The sequence below is a fragment of the Chiloscyllium plagiosum genome, unplaced genomic scaffold, assembly GCF_037043375.1.
Source record: "Chiloscyllium plagiosum isolate Xiang-an unplaced genomic scaffold, Cpla_swu_hap1 HiC_scaffold_17, whole genome shotgun sequence".
NCBI classification, from domain to species: domain Eukaryota; kingdom Metazoa; phylum Chordata; class Chondrichthyes; order Orectolobiformes; family Hemiscylliidae; genus Chiloscyllium; species Chiloscyllium plagiosum.
The window spans coordinates 5,929,417-5,945,788 of NW_028270155.1; the positions used below are offsets into that span (position 1 = coordinate 5,929,417).

Consider the following 16,372-nt stretch of genomic DNA (forward strand, 5'->3'; position numbering starts at 1 on the left):
CCCCAGGGCCTTACCATTAAGTGTATAAGTCCTGCTAAGATTTGCCTTTCCAAAATACAGCACCTCCCATTTATCTAAATTAAACTCCATTTGCCACTCCTCAGCCCATCGGCCCATCTGATCAAGATCCTGTTGTACTCTGAGATCTTCTTCATTGTCCACTGCCACTCCAGTTTTGGTGTCATCTGCAAAATTACTAACTGTACCTCGTATGTTCACATCCAAATCATTTATATGAATGATGAAATAGTGGACCCAGCACTGATCCTTGTGGTGCTCCACTGGTCACAGGCCTCCAGTCTGAAAAGCAACTATCCACTACAACCCTCTGTCTTCGAACCTTGAGCCAGTTCTGCATCCAAATGGCTAGTTCTCCCTGTATTCCACGAGATCTAACCTTGCTAACCAGTCTCCCATGAGAAACCTCGTCGACAGTAATGACCCTTCTACCCTGATTCTTTTCTCACTTGCTACCAACCTGGAGTGGGTTTTTGGGGATGGGGGAGCACAGGCTTGCTGTGGTGGTGTAGTTTGCGTGTAAAAGACATGTATCAGGGTGATTTGGAGACAAAACCCTGAATGACTCCAGTTCTTGGCTGTTCCTAACCTGGAACATCATAATTGCATGACTGCTTCAAATGAGGTCAGCTAACTCTGCATGTACCAGTGCATGATCCCAGTCCCAAAGCATAGCTGATAATACCTTCATGTCACGCCTGGTCTTATTCTTCCCATTATTGAAACTACAGTGAGAGCCAGAGCAGGTAGTGATTAGCAATAAGTTTGAATTAGTAATTCGGTTAGAGTCTGCTGATGTTTCAAGATATTCCATCCAGCATTGCTGTTGCTAGCTGTGATACGAGAACAGCTTGATTCAATTACAAACATTTAGCTCATTGCTGAATCTCCTAAAGCTCTGCTATATTTAAAACTTCTGGCGTGGGTTGATAGCTGAGTCACAGTCTACATGCCATTTCAACCAAGCAGGCATATTTCTTGAAGTCAATTTTTAAAGGAAATTTGTTGAGGATTAATTTTTTTTGCCAGTTCAACTTTAGTATTTCTTTACTTTTTATTGGAGGAGAAAGTGAGGACTGCAGATGCTGGAGATCAGAGCTGAAAATGTGTTGCTGGAAAAGCGCAGCAGGTCAGGCAGCATCCAGGGAACAGGAGAATCGACGTTTCGGGCATTCCTGAAGAAGGGCTTATGCCCGAAACGTTGATTCTCCTGTTCCTGGATGCTGCCTGACCTGCTGCGCTTTACTTTTTATTGGCTTTGCAAAGTACAAAAGCATATATTTATCAATTTGTTGAATGCAGAATTATGTATACATTTGACAGTGTGAACCTTTTCCCGCGTGTATGGAGTCGGGTATTACAAGGGGGCATAGCTTTAAATTAAGGGGGGGTAGATATAGGACTGAAGTTAGGGGTAGGTTCTTCACTCAGCGAGTTGTAAGTTCATGGAATGCCCTGCCAGTAGCAGTGGTGGACTCTCCCTCTTTATGGGCATTTAAGCGGGCATTGGATAGGTATATGGAGGATAGTGGGTTAGTATAGGTTAGGTGGGCTTGGATCGGCGCAACATCGAGGGCCAAAGGGCCTGTACTGCGCTGTATTGTTCTATGTTCTTGTTCTATGTTCTAATAAGTTTAGATAGATTGGAGATACCTTTCCTGTTGTTGTTTTACTGTTAATGTATGTATGCAGGTTTAAACATTTTATGTTCATATCATATCAGCTGTCCCTTTATTCACTCATGGGATATGAGTGACACTGTGAGCATTTATTGCTTGACCCAAGTTGTTCCAAAGGTGGTGATCTGCCTCCTTGAATCATTGCAAACCAAGTTCAATAGGTGAACCCACAGTTTCCTGAGGAAGGGAATCCAGGATTTTAACTCTGTGACAATGAAGGAACGGCGATAATATTTCCAAGTGAGTGGCATGGAGAGAACTTGTAGGTGGTGGAACTCCCATGTGTCTGCTGCCCTCATCCTTCTAGCTGTAAGTGGCTGTGGGTTTGGAAGTTGTTGTCTAAGGATCCTTGTCTAAGGATTTCTGCAGTGCATCTTGTAGATGTTGAACACTGATACGATTGAGCATCGTTAGTGGATGTGGTGCCAATCAAATGGGCTGCTTTGTCCTGGAGGGTGTCAAGCTGCTTGTATGCTGTTGGAGCTGCACCCATCCAGGCAAGTGGGGAGAGAGTATTCCATTGCACTCATGTCTTGTGCCTTGTAGATGGAGGACAGGCTTTGGGGGAGTGAGGTGGTGAGTTACTCACCACAATATTCCTATGCTTTGATCTGTTTTAATCGCCACTGTGTTTACGTGGTGAGTCTAGTTTAGTTTTTTGTTAATAGTACCCCCAGGATGTTGAGCAGTTTCATTGCATGGTGCCTGAGGGAGGCTGGAATACTCTGATACTGTTTCTTTACCTGACTGCCTACACTGAAAAAGGAAAGTTGATGTATCTCTCTTACTCCAGTAGTTTGTTAGACTTGGCATCTGCTCCCTACGTTAACCCTTTTTATTGCCCATTTGGCTTAACCTAAGATTTTTAATATTCTTAAAACTTCATTTGTCCATCGTTGTTTATTTTCTCATGTATTGCAATCCTACTGCATTTATCAATTCTTCACATATAGACCAGCCAAGGAGAGCCAGAGAATTCACATGTGTGGTGGTGGTAATTGTATATTAATTACACTAAATTGTATGGAGGATATTGTGTGGTGATCCACTTGTGCCACTATTAATACAAACTGTTAGGAGGAATATATTTGTAGTATGCACAATAAATAACTGATAATATAAGTGTGTAAAGATTAACTCCAGCTGGCTCTTGAAATACAACTTGTCACCTCCCTCCTTTAATCAGTAGCATTTTCCAGTAGCTGCTCCTGAACCAGTGCTCAGGAGTCAGAATGCTGGCTGATTTCCCAACCTCCAAATAGGCCTTCTGTTCTTAACTCTGGGGTACAGGCTCTTCATAGTGACCTACATGCCACTGCAACAGAAATTTGATTACAAAATGGACCTGGATTCTTCAAGTATTAATCAGCAGTTGGGCCTGTAATTAGTCACTGGGCATATGTGCAGACATGGACCAATCCATGCTATTGGTTTATTCTGAATACTTGGTCTAAAGGTGACACCTTCTGGCAAAGATTGATTATTGCATTAGAATGTTGCTTTAAAGAGCGTACAAGAGGAAGCCTGTTCAAACTTGTGGTTGTCCTCCATATGCAGTAATCCTAATCCCAGTTAATGTTCCATTTCCAAATCGCTTTATGCTTTCTTTCAGTTTAGCTAATCTGTGTTTAAATGATGACATAGTATCTTCATTTTGCTATTTCCATCTCAGTATCTTTACTGTTTGAAAACACTGAAACCTGCACACACTAACTCTTGCACTCTATGCACTTGTCAGTTATGGGAAATAACTTAAATCGTGGGTGTCTTACTACAAACTACCGATTTAATCCCTCTTCCTGCCAACTATGAGGCTGAACCTGACTATTTAGAACCTTTTGATCCTGAAATGTGCTCCGGGCTATATCTCTGCACTGTCACTAAGAATATTTCCAACTTGGTAATTTAGCCCTGTTTCATCCCCCCCTCAACTTATTTGCTGTCAAAATCTTTATCCGTGCCAATACTTAGAAGCTTTACTGTTCTAATGCACTATTGACTAACTTGCCTCAATCTTCAGATTTCCCAAAACTGTTCTGTGTATCTGCTTGCTTACACAAGGTTTCGTTCACCCAACCTTTGTTCACTAACCTAAATTGGCTCGATGAATCAGCAGCATGTTAGTCCAGATTTTCCAGTCCCTGGATAGTAAGAAACTGAATGCAGCCTGGAAGTTGTGCAGTGCAACCCTTCAAAAATTCTGACATGCTGATTCTGGGAATTGTCTCTAAAATTTGAACTTCTGATGAATTCTCTGCTCCTTGGCACCCTGTGCTCTGAGTTAGAGATTTGATTACTGGATGGTTACTCAGCAAGCGTTAGAAAGAAAAGTCCTATCCTAAATCCTGGATGACTGACTAGCTCAGACCCCTTGCCCCACCATTAGTCACATTGATCATCCCGAAACTAACCTCCCCATCTGGCATTCCCGCCCCCTAACTTTTGCTTTTCCAGAGTTCCTGGCTGTAACATTCCTTTGAGATTGATCAAAGTTTTCATTTTGTAGGGCAATCAGTGCTATTGCTATATTCTAAATGTTTGGTACTATTTTGTTTTGGTAAATAACTTGGTTTGAGCAGGTTGAGTTAAACTATCCTCTCTGCAATCTTTACAACGCATTTGTTACTTGAACTCCATTCAGCATTGGAAATATTATGGAGGCACCATGATACTTTATATTGAAAAATGCAATGGCTATTTGTTGAGACATGTCCATGTAAACTCCGTCGTGTATACTCTACAAACATCTTCCTACTCTAATTTATTTTACACTCTGCATTGCCTCTTCCTTTCTCCTTCATGTACTTGACAAGTTTCCTCTTTGGCTAAATATTTCGGCCACTTCTTGTGGTATGAGAAGGTTCCAGATTCTCACTGCCTTCCAGGAACTGACTCCTGTGTGGACGACATGTTGAGACTGGTTTCTCCAGAGCAAAGCATGGAGAGATGAACATTTCAAACCAGATAATAAACAGCTCTGTTAGCTGTGAGTGCTACTTCTACAAAGACAGACCCTCGATGCATGGGGGTTGTGCCAAAGCTCAATAGCTTATCTGCCTTACTTTGCCCATCAAACCTTGTTAATAAAGAAATATGTATTGTGGCCTTTGATTTCTCTGTGACAACTGGAGGCTTTGACACTTGTGATTTCATCAAAGGCAGTACAAATAGAATTTGCTTTGTTTTTAAGAATCACTTTTAAACCCCCCGTTCCTGTTCCTATATTCCCTCTGCATTGTTATACATCGCAATTCCTTATTTACTTTGCGAAAAATTATGACTTTACATTGTGCTAGATTTCACCTCCCATGTGTCAGTCTGTTTCCCCAGCTTTGAAGTACTCCTGAAGTGTGTTCTGTCCGCCTCATTATCTTACATTTGAGCTTTGGGTATTCTGCAAACTTTGAAATGATGCTCAGTATATACCTAAGTCAGGTCATTAATATAACACATCACACAATATTTGTCCTAGTAGTGTAATAGCCCATGGAGAACACCTGGCAGTACTTCATCCAGTCTGAGAAACAGCCATTCACCACTGCCTCCTGGTTTCTATCTTTATCAGTTTGTATACACACTACTACGCTTCTTCTTCCCCCCCCCCCCCCCCCCACCCCGCCAATAATTCCACGCTGTGCACTTTATTAACAGGGCTGTTGTGTTGCCTTGTCCAAATGTGGCTTTGAAAGTTCAAGTACATAGTATCAACTGCACAATCTTCATTCACCGACTCAACTACTTCATCAAAAAGCATGATGAAGTTAATGGGACATAATTTGCTGCCTACGAATCTGCTCTGAATAAGGTAGTATAATGATTGCTGTGCAAGTAATCTGAAATCTTGAGTGGATAATCTATAATAAATTCAAATCCCTTCTTGGTTCAAAACTCATTTAGTTGACTTAAGCAAAAATTCCAGAGATATAAATTTACTGGCATCTGTCTCTCATTTCAGTGAGCCAGTGCAGCAGCTCATGTTTTTATGAGATTATCATCTGTCCTTAACAAGGTTGTTTGTTTTTGCACTTTCACTTTTGGTGTCTTTTCACTACACTGTTTTGGGTATTAGCCCATTTATACTGATGACCAGAAACTTGATACTGCCTTAGATTTTAATTTTTGCCACATTCTTTAAATATCCAAATAAAGAAACTTGCTAAGTTTTTATCCTCATTCTCCTGAAGTCTTGCTGGCATATGAATTCATGACATTTGGCAGTCATGATTGCTAGACAAGTAATCTAAATCTTGAACTAACAGTTCAGAAGTAGTTCTGCCATTTGAAGAATCTTAATTGAGTTGAACAAATAGTCGAATTTATTTTTTAAAATACTAATATGAGTAAATTGATCAGCTTTGACTGTAAAAATCCGTCCAGTTCACTGATTTCCTTTAGAAAATAAAGCCTCCATCCTTAATCAGTATGGACCCCACAAAGATTTCTCATTCCATATCAGCATGGTCAGTTGTTAACTATCTTCTGATGTAGATTATCAACACACTCAATTGTATCAAACCAGCTACTAGTGGTTCAAGGAGAGCCCCAGACTATCATTTTGGAATGACATTGGTTATATCAAGCACGTGTAAGAACTAAAATGTAGAGTTTGGGTGGTATCTTTAATCTCTAGTATCTTTGTTTTAATGTCCATTATTGGTGAAAGGTGAAATTTATGTTTATCATTTTTTGAGTTTTGAAAGTATCATAGAAGCCCTACAGTGTGGAAACAGGCCATTAGGCCCAGTAAGTCCACATTGATCCTGAGAAGAGTTTCCTCCCCAGGCCCATTCCTATACCCTGTTATACTACATTTCCCCTGACCTACACATCCCTGAACAATTTAGTATGGCCAATTCACCTAACCTGAACATATTTGGATTGTGAGAGGAAACCCACACAGACACTGGAAGAATGCAGACTCCATACAGACTGTCACTAGTGGCTGGAATCGAACCCGCATCGTTGGTGCTGAGAGACAGCAGTGCTAACAACTGTGCCACCGTGCCATCCTTACACAGTCGGTTTTTCTATAACGTGATAGTTGCGTTCTTGTGCAACCCTACTTCGTATAAAAGTTAAGTTTTAGAAACAGCACTCAACATATTCGCATTACACCCAGCACACTTTTTAAAGGTTCGTGCTGTAGAATGAATACAGAAGTTGGGAGGTCATGTTGCAGCTGTACAGGAACATTGTGTGCAATTCTGGTCTCCTTCCTATCTGAAGGCTGTTTTGAAATTTGAAAGGGTTCAGAGGATTTACAAGGATGTTGCCAGGGTTGGAGTATTTGAGTTATAGGGAGAGGTTGAATAGGCTGGGGCTGTTTTCCCTGGAGTGTTGGAGGCTGAGGGGTGACCTCCTAGAGGTTTACAGACCTCCTCGAGGGGCATGAATAGGATAAATAGTCTTTTCTCTGAAGTGGGGAAGACCAGAACTCAAGGGCAAAGATTTAGGGTTTGAGGGGGGAAAGATATGAGAGACCGAAGGGGCACCTTTTTCATGCAGAGGGTGGTGCATGTGTGGAATGGGCTGCCAGAGGAAGTGGAGCCTATTACAATTGCAACATTTACACAGCATCTGGATGGGTATATGAATAGAAAGGATTTGAAGGGGTATGGGGAGGGTGCTGGAAAGTAGGACTAGATTGGGTTGGGATATTTGGTCAGCATAGGCAGGTTGGACCTAAAGGTCTGTTTCCGTGCTGTACATCTCTGTGACACTCAGTAGTGTCCCTGGTTTCATCAATCGTTTTACAGCAAATTCACATTGACGAAAAAGGGTGTTATAACAGACCGACCTGTAGTGGTGTGTGTGTTGGCCTATTTTTTTTTACAAAGCGTTTAAAAGTTAGCTAGGTGAGTATTTCTGGAATCATGACTGTAAGCTATTGTTGGCCTCTTGGAATGTCAGTGGAAGCTTGTTTATTATGTAGTAGTTTACAACTAGCAAGAGAGAACATCAAGCTACTGGCTGAGTAAATTCTAGGATAAGTTATTTTTAGTTCAAAGTTTATGGGAGTTTGAAGGAGACCTAACTGGGGTCAGAAGTAAGTATAGTCTCTCTCAGAAAAAGAAGATTGTCCAGAGTACTTTGAGAAATAAATTATTTCCGGGATGTAATTAGTAAGGATGAAGTAACTGGCCAGAATTTTGAAGTTTATTAAAAGATCGAGAAAGTCCAAGCTCTCAGTTGAGTGGTTAAAATACTTGCAGGGTAGGAACTGCGAGAAAGCAGTTATGTTAAATGTATAGCTTTGATGGTGAAGAAATTTCCTTGGATTTTTGAATAGGTATTATGATGGTGTTTGGGAGTAGATGGAAGTCTGTGCTGTTGTTTTGAAATCTTTCAAACTGTTGTATGTAGATAGCTTTTTGTTTTAGTTTTGTTTGGTTAAGTCAAACTACTTTGTAATTTTGGGCCATATACCATTCTGGTATTTGACTTATTTATTGGTAACATCAATTAGGATCATAACATACTGTTGTATATGCCTTGTGTGAAATGAGTTCCAAATCAGATATGTTATGGAAAGAGCTCCAGGGTTTGCATTTTGGGGCCCTTGGCCTTACCTATCAACATGATTGTTCGTTGTCTGTCTGTCTGTCCTCCACGTATTAGAAACAGAAAAGTGTTTTTAGGTTCTGAGGTGTACAAATTGGCTATATTATGCTTGCTAGATTCTGCTGCTGTTTATTTATGCTGCTCAGTTACATTGTGCTCATCTCTCTTTTTGTTCCCCCTGCAGTGTGATGCGGTCAGTGTACTAGAGAAGGAACATGATTACAGAGACGAGCACTTTGATTTCATTCAGTCACACATTCGCAGATTCTGCTTACAGTGTATCCTTCAAATTAGAAATGAGTGCTGCTATAGTGAAGTTTGCTGAATTCACTCCCGTCTATATCAGGTGGCTGTGTTTGTGAACTTATCACACCACCCGTTAGATATGGAAATGGTAAAGTGCAAATATGAAGTTAATTTCATTGTCCCTTGTCTGTCCTTGCTGTGCCATATTTGCTTCAGAAATGGGTAGAAGCATTTTCTTTTGCTGTATTGAAATTGGCAGTAACTTATGAATGTCAGAAACCCTGGACGAATGTGGACTTACTCTTTTGCTATTGCTCTCTTCCTTTTTTCCAAGGCCATGAAGAAAGTTTACACACTGATTATCCCAGAAACCAATTCCACACTAACAAGAAGCTGGTGTAGGCCATTTGTCCCGTTGAGTCTGCTTTGCTTTTCATAAGCTCATGAATGATCTGTTGGGTAATCTCAAATCCATGTTCCCACCTACCCTGATAAATTCTTAAGCAAGAGGTTATCGACCTCTGTCTTAAAAATATTCAAAGACTCTGCTTCCAACACTTTTCAGGAAGAGAGTACCAAAAGCACACAAGTCAAAAAGTTTGCTCCGCTCTGCTTTAAAAGGGTCACCCATAATTTTGAGTGTTCTAGTTTCTCCCTTAAGAAGGAATATCTCATCCTGTGTCATGTATTGGGATGTCCAAAGCCCTCTGTGTCTGACAGCTCTGCAGTCTCTCATCATTTGGATAATTATTCTTCCTGTCAAAATGGGCAGTTTTACATTTTCCCACTATATACTTCCAGATCTTTACCTGTTTACTTAACCTGTCATCTTTTTATAACTGTGCGTCCTCTTCGCAACTTTTCTTTCTATCTTCATGATTAGCAAATTTGACAGCCATACCCTTCATCCAAGCTATTGATATAATTTGTAAACATTGAGTCCGAGCAGTCATGCCTGTGGAAATCTGTTCATTGCATTTTGGCAACCTGAAAATGAAACATTTAATACCAATTATGATCTTACACAATGCTGTCTCATATCTGAGAGGAGAGCTTTCCTGTTTTATTCTGACAATCCTACTGGCTGATTATGGTTTAAGGCTAGGCCTGTTGAGTGAGCTGACCTCAGCCAAGACTTCACAGAGAGGACAGGGTTAGGAAGGGAAAATTCTAGACAGTGTTTTCATTCCCAAAAGCCCTCCTTGTCAAGTAGCTCCCTGATGGCTGCTGTCAAGGTTGATGGTAGATGAACTAACAAATGGTGATAGGGGAGAGACACCAGCTGGCAGCCTGCACCTGTGAATCCGAGACAATTGAGGGGTGGGTGGGGTGTGTCGATAGGGTGGAGGAGGAAACCACTTTGAAGATAATTCTCTGGAGGGGGAAGGGCATTAAACACACAACAGATGTTAGTTTGAAACAGGAGTACAGCATTGAATTGAATGGCATCTGTTGGTTTAAAAGTGTGACTAAAAACACAGGCATGCCATTGTAAACTTGAGCTTGGGACATTGAGGACTAATTCCATTCAGCGATTCTCATGTATTGCCTCAAATAATTAATGTAATAACACTGGTAGCTACTTACACCATTTTATTCTAAACACTCCCAAATTCTTACATTCTTTAAATATTTTCCTTTTTTTTCCAATGTCTGTTCAGATAATTGAGCTGCAAGTATGAAATTATGGACACGAGGCTAATGGTTTTATTAGTTTGAGCATCATGTTTCAAAATTAGAGCAAGATATTTTCTCCTCTCCCTGCCCTGACTTGATCAAGCATAATTCCCAGCCAAATACTTTCCTTAATCAGCCTTTCAGATGGTGCTGCCTTGATTTACACATCAATAAAAGAAGAGAAAAATATTGATCTCTTGTATAAATATCTTGTCCACAAAATGTATGATTTCCAGTTTACTACACCTGCCTTAGTGGTGGAGAAAGATGCGGTTTTTATGTAAGTATCTGACCTAGCTTAGTGTATTTCAGAACTGTGCAAGTGCACCAGGAAGACATACTTGCTGTGTGTGTCTTAAAATAAAACTGATGATTAGGTGCAAATATATATTGCTATCTTGAAGCCACTCCTTTATAATGATTCTATATTGCCAGCAGATCTCTCGTGTTGTTGGCAGAGAACTGGAAGTCCTGCTGAAATGTGATGGCACTGTTTGTTGTATCCATACATTAATGTTTGATATTGCTATCCTTGTAAAATAGCACATTCTCTGATTTACTTTGAGTGACATGTACAATTAATTTGAAGTGCATCTGCTGTGTAGTTCCAACTTTGTTTTGTATTTTTCAGTCCTGCAGGATGGGACAAAGATAAGAAAATTGCTATTTTACATGAAAATTTTGCAACGGTGAAACAAGATGATGCCTATGAGGATATAATTGGGAAGCCCCTAGTCAAAAAGGTAATGTAGTTGATAAGCTCAACCTGCATTTGCTTTGCTATACTGCTTGGATAAAGGTTCATTGTATTCTGCTCCTGAAGGCAGTGGCTTGTGGTCAGAACCCTCCCCCCACAATTCCCAGCCCACCATCCAACTTTTAATTGTGCGGCCCACCGAGTCTAATTAGTGGGCTTCTATACAGAAAATGTTCAGTTGGTGTCGTCCGTGACCATCTTAGATTGTAATGCATTGGGGGCGTGCGGAGAGGAACAGGGATAATAATAGATTATATCTAGCATATAGTTACAAATAGTGACTGACATTGAGTCAATCCCAGCTATTCAGGGAGAGAGTTTGATAACTACTTGTAAATGTGTAAATGCTGCATGGAAAGATGTGGAGAATGTGGTCCAAGCACTAAACTAGGAATTGCAATGAGACAAAGATGATAGATGGATTAATCATTCCAAATGTTGTCTTTGAGAAATGGAAATAAATTAGGGAGGACTGTTTTGAGGGGGAAAGCATGATTTTGTGGCTATCTCTTTCTTCCTTTTAATTCACCACCAGTCTCATCTAATTACACTTCAGTGCACTTGGATTAGAGCCAGGTCCTGTGTGGATGCTAAAATTCACCTCTGTACCCATTGAAAACAAGAAGCACTGCAAGTCCTGATAATTGTCCAGTCTGTATGGAAGCCCACTAATTAGACTCTGTGGGCCACACAATTAAAAGTGGTGGTGGGAAGTGCATTTAGATGGAATCATAACTGGATCAATTTCTGTTATGATTTGTGTCATTGTCAAGTAGCTCATTATCTTTGTTGTGATATGTAATAATTCTCTTTTTGACTACTTTCAATTACCATCTCCAACATTTTTATCACAAAGATGAAAGTGTTCAAAGAAAATGGGGGAGAAATGTCTGCTTTTTTTTTCCCTAAGATCTCTTAAATTTTCTCCTTATTCTAAGCAGTGTCCAGGAGATTAATCTTCTAATTCCTGGAGGCTTAAGCTCAAACACAAGGAGTGATCTCTTAGGAAGTTACTGATATCAAAACTGTTTTAGCATGAGTTTTAGAGACCTCACATAGTCTGATCGGTTCTGGAGACGACAGCAGGACAGATGTGTTGTAGAGCAGATACACAGTTGCTATCATTCTGGTGTAAGTGTTAAATTATGTAGACAGATTGCACAGACAAAGCTTCTTCCTTGAGTGTAGAAGATCTAGATGTGATTCAATTGAAATCTTAAGAATGATTAAATAGTTTGACCAGATAGATCAAGAGAAATGGTGTAATTTCTTCTACTTGGTGGTAGGAGTCTGGCCAAGAAATGGAAACTTAAAATGGCTGTTCAGAGGTGATGTAAAGAAGCAGTTCTTAATTAAAAAATCTGAAACTCTTCAACCTTTCCAAAAAAAAGGCTATTCGGACTGAAATTTGATTGAAAACTTCAAAGCTGAGGTTGCTAGTTTTTATTTGATGGGATGTCAAGAGTTACAGAACCGAGGCAGGAAACAAAGTTAGGATATAAATCAGCCATTATCCGATAACATTCTGGAACAGGCTCCAGAGGCTTTTCCCCAATGTTTGATCCTCTGGCAAAAAGGAGGAATGTTGCTGTTTTCTTTGAGCTGTCAACACTCTAATTTTCATCTAAGACTGTCTTTTTTTCCAGCCTGTCCATGACAAAGAAGTGGCTGCGGAGGATGAGCAAGTTTTCCTCATGAAGCAGCAGGTAAGTCTATAACGTTGTGTGTTTGGGTCATCCCTTCTTTACTCCTCCTCCTGCCATAGAACATCCTGCATCTTGCGAACTGAGTGACCCCCAGTGCACTCAGTTTTGATTAGGCAAAGGTGGGCTTTGTTGCCCTCCACTGGTGATATTGCAGACTTCTAACTTCCTAAGTATCACTGTTAACATGTTACTCGAGCTGTTTTCATTTGAAACTCAGATGGACTGCCACACAGCACAGCCAACTGATCGGCACACTGTAAATTCGCAGTCAAAAATCTGCGGCCAGTATCTTGCTGTAAATTCTGATCACTTGTTACCCTTATTCCCTTCGTGTTTTCTGGCCACACAGCTTCCTGGTTAAGAAAAGGCTGTTTTAAGATTTTTATTCCTGAGCCCTTCCCTAGCTCTGTAATCTCTAGCTCCTCTATCTCCAGATCTTGTGATTCTCTAATTCTGCCCACTTGTGCATTTTACATTAAATCACACGGTCATTCTTGGCCATGTCTTCAAATGCCTAGGCTTGAAATTTCTTCTGTAAACCTCTCCAAACCTCTACCCCAATCTTCTCCTTTTAAAGATTTCTCTGAAAACCTGCCTGTTTAAGTCCTTGGTCACTGGCTATAATATCTCCTTATGTAGAGTCATCCATTGTTTTATAATTCTCCTGTGCTATGCCCTGGAGAAGTTTGCTAAAAGGTACTTTATAAACACCTTGTGTTGTAGGCTTCTCTGACCTGACTTTCTGTATTTACAGTGCTAATTTCTGTCTCCCCAGACCCAGCAGCAGACCTCGAGCCCACTGCTGAATTTTCTTATTTGAAAGGAATTCTTTTGAGACTGTTATTTCATTTATAAGGCCTTTGCCTTATCCTGACGTTGTGTTCCCTGGTTCTAAACTCACTAATGAGCAGAAACGTCGTAGACACATCGCCCTGTAAGAGATCTGCAAGTTTCTATGCAATCGCCTTTTCCTCCTTCAAACCTCTCGAGAACACTGGTCCAATTTCTTCAGTGTTTTCTCATAGGACAATCCCGCCATCCCAGAGATTAATACGGTGCACCTATGTTGCACTCCCTTTAGGAACATTGGCCTTAGGAGTGGGAATAGGCAATTCAGCCCTTTGAGCCCACTTCGCCATTTAACACAATCATGACTGATCCTGTCATGGTCACAATTCCACTTTCTTGCTTGCTTCACATATCCACCTTCGTTGCATGTATGTAATTCCTTAGACAAGGAGACTAAAACTGTACATAATATGGCTGTATGTAATTGCAGCAAGATCCCATTATTCTATATTCAAAGCCTCTTGCATTGAAGGTTAGTGTGCTGTTTTCTTTCTTAATTGTTTGCTGCACCTACATGCTAGCTTTAGTCACTTGTGAACAAGAACATCCACCTCCCTTTGGACAATAAAAATCCTAATAATTGCCTTTTAAGAAATATTCTGCCTTTGTTTTTCCAACTAAAGTGGATAACTGCACACTTGTGTGTTAGATTGCGCCATAATTTTGTTCATTCCTTTAGCTTTTTCAAGCCGCCTTGAAACCGTCTTGTAGTTTCTTGCAACTTAGGTATCCACCTAATTTTGTCATCAAAATATTACATTACAGTATTATATCCAAATTATTAATTTAGGTTTTGAACAGCTATAGCCCCAACACTGATCCTTGCAGTGGTCTTAGGACCCCTTTCTAGTCTTGTTTTGTATGAACTGTTTAGAAAATAAATTCTTGGTGACCAAATGTTATGCTTGCTGCCCTTTAGAAACGGACATTGGGAAGCCTTCTTGAACTGCAAGATACATGTGATTTGAGGTTATTCCAGAGAGCTGTAAAGAACCAATCACATTGTATGACCACACCATACTTAGCAACATTCCTCCTTCTGAGCGTCAAATGCGGCTCACTTGGTAGCACTCTTATCTCTGACACTTCAAATTGATGCTTTATCTTTGATGTTCAGGTGGATGTGAAATATCCCGGAGATTATATTGAAGAGGAGCAGAGGAATTCTCCCAGTTCTGGTCAATATTTGTCACTCAGTCAGGATCAGTGACAGGTTATCTGAAGTTACGATGCTAGCTAATGTTACTACAGCTCAAGTCAAATTCCAAAATGAAATCTGGTCTGAAAGATTGTCTTTTTGTCTTAGTTGACACGGTGGTCCATCACAGGTGCCCCATGAGACGGAAAATTGCCCAGTTATGTCCTGTACGCACACAGCAGGTCCAGTCCAATCCAACCCAATTGCTACTCTATTAGTCTACTTCTGATCATCAAAGTTTTGTAAGGGGTCATTAACAATGCTGCAAGCAGCACTTGCTAGATAATAATCAGCTTCCTGACATTCAGTTTGGGGTTCACCAGACTCAGTCAGCTCCTGATCTCATTATAGTCTTAGTCCAAACGTGGATACACAAACTAAACTCCAGTGGTGTCAAGTGAGACTGACTGCCCTTGATGTCAAGGTTGTGTTTGACTGTGTGGAGCTGGAATTTCTGAGTGTAGTATTCTAGTGCTAAGGTCATCTGACCATTCATCATAAAGTTAGAAATAGGGATATTTACTGCATAATATTCAGCACCGTTTGTGACTCCTTAGATACTAAAGCAGTTCATGGCCAAGTGCAGCAAAACTTGAACAATATCTAGGCTTGGGCTGATAAGTTGCAAGTAACAAGTGTGCCAGAACATGCCAGACAGTGACTGTCTCCAACAAGAGAGAATCTGATCATTACCTCTTGACGTTCAGTGGTATTAATATAGCTGAATCCCTTACAATCAATGTCCTGTGGTTAGCATTGACCAGAAACAGAACAGGGCTAGCCACAAACAGATGTGGTGACATAGTTATGGTGTCATTGACTCGTATTTCAGATACCTGGGCAGATACTCTGAATTGAACACTCGTCCTCACTACCTAGTGAAGCTCTCGATTATTGTTTTGAACTATGCAGTGTTTCGTATCACCAATTAAAATAGATGAAATAAAGTTTTTACTGCACTTTCCTCTACCATTCCTCCACAATTGCTGGCTTTTGGCTATTCTCAGCACATCCTGAGGTTTAGCTTTTGCAGGAATGCAGGTTGATATTGATTTGATGAATGCTCGGGAAGGTTTTCAGTTTCTTGCTGTGGTGAAAAGTGTTTGCCTTTCGGGTGTATTCTAATGCTGCCTACCCTTTCTCTTGCAGTCTCTTCTTGCCAAACAACCTGCCACTCCTTCGAGACCTGCTGTAAGTCTGAGAAAAAGAGCTTGTAACTGTGAAATGAAAATGTGTTTTTTTTTTAACGCGTTATAAAAAAGGACTGTTCCTATGGACTGACCCAATATTTCAGCATACTCTGCACTTGAGTGGTTTGCCTAAAGGTGCCTGTACATCGTGCTGCTTTATAAGTCAGAGGCCAGTATTTGGGAGTTCCCTGATCATGCCAGCAGACTTCTGAGCAAGATCCTTTAGTCCCGAGTGCAAGCAAAAAACTCAAACTGATGCAAGAGGAAAGCAGGCAAAATTGTTCCTCCTTGTTTGTTGTGCTGTAGAACTGGCAGTAGTAGAGGCCAGGGTACAGCTGTTCTGTACAGCAGAGCTGACTGTTCACCTTGCTGCAGTTGGAGTTTAGAATGCTAGTTGAATGATTGAGGGGATCCATGATCATATTGTTGTGCACCTCCAACATCAGGGTGATAACGCTAGCACCTTGAAGTTATTCTAGCCAGTGGTGTTT

At 40.6% G+C, this 16,372-nt stretch overlaps 1 protein-coding gene across 1 annotated transcript in view; it reads left to right on the forward strand.

The window, feature by feature from the left end:
- dync1li2 (dynein, cytoplasmic 1, light intermediate chain 2) overlaps positions 1–16,372 on the forward strand; it is an 81,000-nt gene that overhangs the window by 35,519 nt on the left and 29,109 nt on the right. Inside the window, exons 6-10 of the mRNA XM_043706535.2 lie at positions 8,443–8,536; positions 10,326–10,461; positions 10,813–10,924; positions 12,585–12,644; positions 15,841–15,882. Of these exons, the coding sequence (XP_043562470.1) occupies positions 8,443–8,536; positions 10,326–10,461; positions 10,813–10,924; positions 12,585–12,644; positions 15,841–15,882 (444 nt within the window). The remainder of the gene's footprint in view (positions 1–8,442; positions 8,537–10,325; positions 10,462–10,812; positions 10,925–12,584; positions 12,645–15,840; positions 15,883–16,372) is intronic.